This window comes from Gekko japonicus, unplaced genomic scaffold (assembly GCF_001447785.1).
Source record: "Gekko japonicus isolate JY-2015 unplaced genomic scaffold, Gekko_japonicus_V1.1 scaffold1882, whole genome shotgun sequence".
Classification (NCBI taxonomy): domain Eukaryota; kingdom Metazoa; phylum Chordata; class Lepidosauria; order Squamata; family Gekkonidae; genus Gekko; species Gekko japonicus.
In genome coordinates this window covers 292758-299100 of record NW_015172063.1, presented here as the reverse complement: position 1 = coordinate 299100, position 6343 = coordinate 292758, and the positions used below count along the sequence as shown (strand labels likewise).

Here is a 6343-nt window from a genome sequence, read left to right as displayed (position 1 = left end):
AAAGAGGAAATTCTCCTCCTTCCTTCCTTCACTCACACACACACGCACACACACACAAACAAATATACACAGATTGCAAACAGCAGTATAAAACAGCCCCTCTTCCCTTCTTCAAATGCGAAGCCCTCAGTCGCAGCCACCAGGGGGCAGTAAAGACAAAGAGCCGCTCATCCGCAGAGCGTTGAGGCCAAGGTCTGGTTAAGGAGATGATCCTTGCTGACCCATCCTGGAGACAGCAGTGAAATTAGGGAAGAGGTTCTCTGAGAAGGGGATGTGCGGAAGGATGGGGGCAATGGACGCATCTCTGAGGAAACCGATCCAGCCAGCCTACAAAACAGACGCCCAGCAGGAATCATATCACACACAGGCCAAGTCCCACAGCGTGGCGTGTCCCTTTCCCCAGCAGGAGGGGGCACTGCCTGCAGGACCACGGGGCTCTCTCCACACTGCAGTCAACAGCTCTCTTCACCCTCCCCCGGGAGGGGCTGAAGCTACTCCCCGGCATGTTCTCCCAGGTATAGGGTGCGATGCGGCTGCCGCCGGGCCGAAGAGGACAAGGTGGGGCGATGAGACCGCAGAGCCGCCCGGGTCGTCCGTCCGGAGAAGGCCGGAGGGGAAGGCTGAGTGCGGTTGTCGGGGGTGGCCTCCTGGCGCCTCAGGAAGGGAGGCACCGTCGAGCTCTTGATGTGGATGACGCGGGTGTCCATCACCTCACAGTCGATTTGCATCATCACCTCGTAGCCCAGCGAGGAACTGTACAGGCTTTCTGGCGGAGGGACAAAAAGCAAGAACAACAAACTGAAACCGCTTCCGGGGGAGACGCTGGCTCCCAAGAAACGTCTCTGTGTCAATCAATCAAGCAATCGATTTATTTATTCGGCCAACATCCGGTGCAAAGTCCCTGGCAAAAGCTATACAGAAAAATCATATGTCCTTAAAGGTCAGTGATTTTTCTGTATAGCTTTAGAGGCATTTACCTTACCTAATGTCTATGTGGGAGAAGAATCGTTAAGATACCAGGATATTTTGGATAAAAAAAGACAATCTTAAATTACCAGAACAATTATCCTGGTGGAAGAAAGCGTAACTGGAATCAATATATTCGAAGGATAAGAAACTAGGTTTTAATAATAAAATAACTGAACTGGAAGAAATTGTTTTAACAGCAGAAAATAAAGTGATAAAGAAAATATATAAGATCTTATTGGATGATGTGATGGTTGATGAAATGGTGAAAAAAAATATGATTGTATGGGCCCAGAATATAGGCCGTAATATTAAATTAGAGGAATGGGAGCAAATTTTGTTGAAAAATATAAAATTAACGAATGCTGTGTCATATAAAGAGAACATGTATAAGATGTTTTATAGATGGTATATTACACCAGGTAGATTCGCTAAACAAAATGTTAATTGCTCTGATAAATGCTGGAAATGTAAAAATAAGATTGATTCTTTTTATCACATGTGGTGGCTTTGTGATGTTACAAAGAGGTATTGGAGATGGGTTCATGAGATAATGGAAAATATAACAAGAATTAATATCCCATTTACTCCAGAGATACTGTTATTGAATATATTTCCGAAAGTCTTTGATAAAGCAGACAGGTATTTGATAGTTCATATGTCGACAGCTGTAAGGATAGTATATGCCAAATATCGGAAAATAATGGAAACACCAACGAAACAAGAGTACGTGAACAAGCTATTTGAAACAGCGGAGAATGACATACTGACAGTTGAGATGAGAGCCGGCACAGAATGGACCTTTCAAAAAACTTGGAAGAGATTCTATGACTGGTATAATGTAAACGCAACTGATGGATAAATGTAGTAATTTGAGAACACAGAAAAGATAAGCTTAGTAAAATAGATAATGAATTTAGAAATTTAATAAGCAGAAAGAGGGATAAAAGTCTCTTGTTATAGGTTATATGTTGTTGGGGGTAGTTATGTGTTGTTTGTATGTATGTCTGTAGTTTATAATGAAAAAAATAATAAAAGTGTACCCTCGCGTACTTAAAAAAAATAATTAAAAAATAAAATTGGGGCGTCCTATTGCCAACCTCTAAAATTCAAAATCTGAACATATAATTTCACGACGGATTCTGCAAGCTGCTGAAAAAAAAATTAAGACTCATTAAAAGCTTCCCTGAGATATCAACCTCTGAACTTCCTGGTTAACTATTAAACAGAGGGGAAATTATATTTGACCGAGTTTCCTGATAAAAGCGACAGTAAAAGAGTACGCGCTCAACTGGTTCCACCTCTTTGGTACTTCATGGACAGATTCTCCCTTTCATGGGAAGTCTTTTTATATCTCCCCTCGAAAACTCTTGTGTTCCCCTCCCTCTTTTCCAACCATGTTCTTACCATTAAGGGCCATGGCGGGCATCACCAAGGACATCTTTGGGCGAGAGGTTTTGTTGTGGCTGATGGCAGGCAGCAGTAAATGGTCCTAAGGCAAAGGGAAAGCAAAACATGGCTGTTATTGATAAAGTGCCCCCCAGGCACGTGGGTGCTTTGAAGAATAAAGCTACAAAGGGGGGGGGAGAGATGGAAGGGAGGGGGGAGAAGATTCTGGTTTGGTTCCAGAATGGGGGTGGGGGGCTAAAGGATTGTGCCAAAGCCTCCAAAGGGAAGAAGGATTGGATTTATACCCAGGCCGTCACTCCCCGAAGGAGTCTCAGAGTGGCTTACAATCCCCTCCCCACAACCCTGTGAGGTAGGTGAAGCTGAGAGAGCTCTCTCAAGAACTGCCCTTGAGAGAACAGCTCTGAGAGAACTTATGATGGACCCAAGGTCACAACCAGCATCTGCATGCGGAGTAGTGGGGAATCTAACCCAGTTCTCCCAGATTAGAGTTTGCGCTTCAAACCACTACACCACATTGGGAAATGGGCTGTGAAGAAGGAATGGCAAAGTTCCTGTCCTTTCCCTCCAACACACAACAGCCCTGCAAAGTAGGCCTTCCTTTCTCTGCTCCTCGCCCCTAAACCAGCCTCGCTGGTGAGCCTCTGAAGTGTCCCCCTCCCTGCTGTGGCTCCCAGTCCCCCAACCCCGGCTGCTGTCCCCTCTGATGCTGCACAGAGAGGCATGTGAGAGAGCCGTCTTCCAGCACAGCCTGGCCATCTGGACCGGAGGACCAGCAGCCCCACACAGGCAGAAGGGAACATGTAATGGGGCGGCCACCTCCAGGAGGTCAGAGGGCCAGCCGGGCTTCGCCACAAGGTGACCGAATGGACCATCCAGAATATATAATTCAGGCGACACGCCACAAATTTCAGAGCGTCCTGTACTTGTGACCCTCAATAGCTAGAACTCTGCAGTGTGAACTTTGGTTCCTTCTAATAAGAGTATTTAACAGTGTAATAAAAGTGGACAGTTCTATCGACAATTGTTTGGCATGACGGCTAACCAGAGCTTCCGCTTTCCGAGACAGTTAAGAGTTCCCAACAACACCGCTCTCCACACGAGCTGGGAGATTTGGGAGCCGGTTCCTGGGAAGGGCAGAGTTTGGGAAGGCCGTGATGTCACTTCCATGTGACAAATCTATGCTGCCAACTTTAGTCTCTACCACAAAGACAAGGGGGAATTCCTAGAGCGTCACTATGTGGAGACCATTTCCCCCCCCCTCCCACTCCTCTGTTCAGGGGTGGGAAATTGGGTCTGGGGCAAGTAAGTGGGAGGCCTAGAGGGGACAGTGTACTGCTGAACACTAGTGGGAGTCCTCCATCTCTATGCTCTTTTAGAACTTCTGGGGACACCGTGGGGGAAGCAGGGTGCTGAACTTCACAGATCGAGGGGTCTGATCCAGCGTGGCCCTCTGTCCCTTCCCCACAGCCACCTCCACAGCTCTGCTGCAGTCACCGGCCACTCACCCTGCGGAACGACACCACATAGAAGGTATCCTCGCGCCGATCAATAGCGTCCATGAAGTCGTGCTCCTTGTGGTCAGGATGCTGATACACCTGCAGCTGGCTCAGGGGATCCCTGAAAGCACGGGAGAGCAGATGTGGGGAAAGGCCGCACAGTGCAAGTGCGCCACAGGAGCCAAGGTTGACCTGTCTCAGGGGAAGGAGAGGAGGACCAAGTCCAGGAGGAGGGGAGCGCTGGGCCAGAGGAGGTGGGTGGCCACGGTGTCTTTCCGACAACTGACCCAAGAGGCAAAGGGCACTGTGACCCAAGACCCAACCCCCAGGGTGACTACAGCTAGCTTGGGAGCCAAGGCCTCTGCTTTGAGTAGGAATGGGGGGAGGGGTAGAGGAATGAATGGATTTTATTGTTACAGCACATAGCCAGCAATTATAAAAAACCATAAAAGTAACTTACAATAACCAAATGGTAAAACTACTTTAAAAACAAGAAGGTTACTAAGGAACAACATTAAGCGGTCATTTTGATCACTAAAACCAGACTTAAGAATACGCTGCAATGGAATACATTTAAAGGAGTAAAATAGAATGACAAAAAAGGCAATAAGATTTAAAATCAAAAAGTCCTATCCCAAGTGACAACCAGAACACTGATGAGCTTTTACGACCAAGGAGCAAAATTTTGCAATGTCTGGATTTCAATGTCTAAAATATCCAGATGGTGAATCTATTTATGTAAAATTATACAAGCATTTTAAAATCTAAAACCAACAATACAATGTAAAAAGGACATAATTTAGTCTTAAAAAGATAAAAGAATGAGAATTAAAAAGTCAGTTATTTGGGAGGGAATCTAACCCAAGTGGCTACCTGAACACTGATGAGCTTTTACAACCAGAAAACAGAATTTTGCTATCTGGTGTATCGCTGTATGGTCAGGATTTAAAAGTAATTTCTCTATCTTATCCTGATCAGAGGAGCCAACCAAGAGAGGACCAATACATTTTGTGCGAGCTTCGTTATATAATGGGCATCTCAGGAAGACATGTTCCTGGGATTCTATCTGAGGGGTAGAGGAGAGCGGGAAACATGGGGGTTGGAAAGGGCCATAAGAGGCCATCTAGTCCAATCCACCAACCCCCCTACTCAACGCAGGAACAGCCTGAAGCATCCCTGACAAGTGTTTATCCGGCCGCTGCTTGAAGACTGCCACCTCCTGAGGCAGCCGATTCCACTGCCAGACGACTCTTACTGTAAAAACAAATCTCCCTGATATCCTAATATGCAGCCGGTACCTTCCCGCCCTTAATCTAAGCCCATTATTGCATCCCTGCCTTCCTCTATGTGACCGCTTTTCAAATACTGAGAGAGAGCAATCGTTCCCATCCTCCCCCCAAAGCCTCCTCTTCTCCAGTCGAATTGGGAGGGATGTCTGGAGAGACCAAAGGAGGGAGAGGCGGCAGAGCAAAGATCTCCGGAGCTACTCTGGCGGCAAGTGACGAAGAAAAGAAAGTGTGGGTGACGGCCAACCCTCTCCTCTCCTTCTAAGGCCTTTTTTGTGGGAAAATTATTTATTCGGTTTATAACCCGCCCTCCCTGCAGAGTCTGCCGGTCTTAACCACATGACTACGCTGGCCCTCAGAGGGAAGAGGGGCACCTGGGCTGAGGGAGATGCAGCCGCAGAACCATTCAGGGCCCCTGTCTGTCCATGGGGCAGCTCGGGCGGGAAGGGAAAGCAGGAACTGGAGCCAACGGTGCCGCACAAAGGACTCCGTGGAGAGGCAAAAGGGCAAAGGTGGCTGACGCAGAAGCTGCTTACCTCTCTGGGTGCCTGGGGGGGCTGGCAGGGACGTAGCGGGAAGGGCTCAGGGGCTTCTTCTCCTTGTTCTTCTCCTAAAGGGGAAAACAGAGGAGGGCTCGAGATGGGATTGGGGGGGACCCAGCAAAACGGGGGCCTCTTCACAGCCTCCCAAGCAACCCCCCCCTCCCCGACTTTCTGCGAAGGAACCACAGTAAGATTCCAGCTCAGACGGTTATCACGTGACCAACCCCCCCTTCCCTTCCCGGCCTATCACCTCCCACCTGGCCGGCCTGCGCAGCTTTCCGTGACTGCGAGGGCTTCCTCCCATTGATCTGATGTCTTCGGACCCACCCGCTGAGCTCGTCTGCCTTTGTCAGTCTGGAAGGGGGGGGGGGGGGGGGGAGAGGAGAGGGGGGGAGGGGTCAGCCGTATCAGTCAGGTCCGCTGGGCTCGTTGCCCTTCCCTCTCTTCACAGGCACAGTGCGTAAGGATAACTCCCAACACTGCTCGGCCGCACCCCCACCCACCCCCGCCAGCACCTACCGGATTGATTCGGTGCGATTGAACTGGCGGCAGTCGGAAGCCAGGAATAGTTTGTCCAGGTCCCTCAGCATGAGGTCCTTCATGTCCGAGAAGGGAGCAGACAGGTTTCTGGAGGGGGCAGGGG

General features: G+C 48.9%; 1 protein-coding gene across 1 annotated transcript in view; it reads right to left on the bottom strand.

Moving 5' to 3' along the window:
- Positions 1-359: 359 nt before the first annotated feature.
- Positions 360-6343, bottom strand: part of ATF6B (activating transcription factor 6 beta) — a 17905-nt gene continuing 11921 nt past the window's right edge. Inside the window, 6 exon segments of the mRNA XM_015420804.1 lie at positions 360-766; positions 2374-2458; positions 3882-3993; positions 5695-5768; positions 5958-6044; positions 6216-6327. Coding sequence (XP_015276290.1) covers positions 492-766; positions 2374-2458; positions 3882-3993; positions 5695-5768; positions 5958-6044; positions 6216-6327 — 745 coding nt within the window. The 3' untranslated portion in view covers positions 360-491.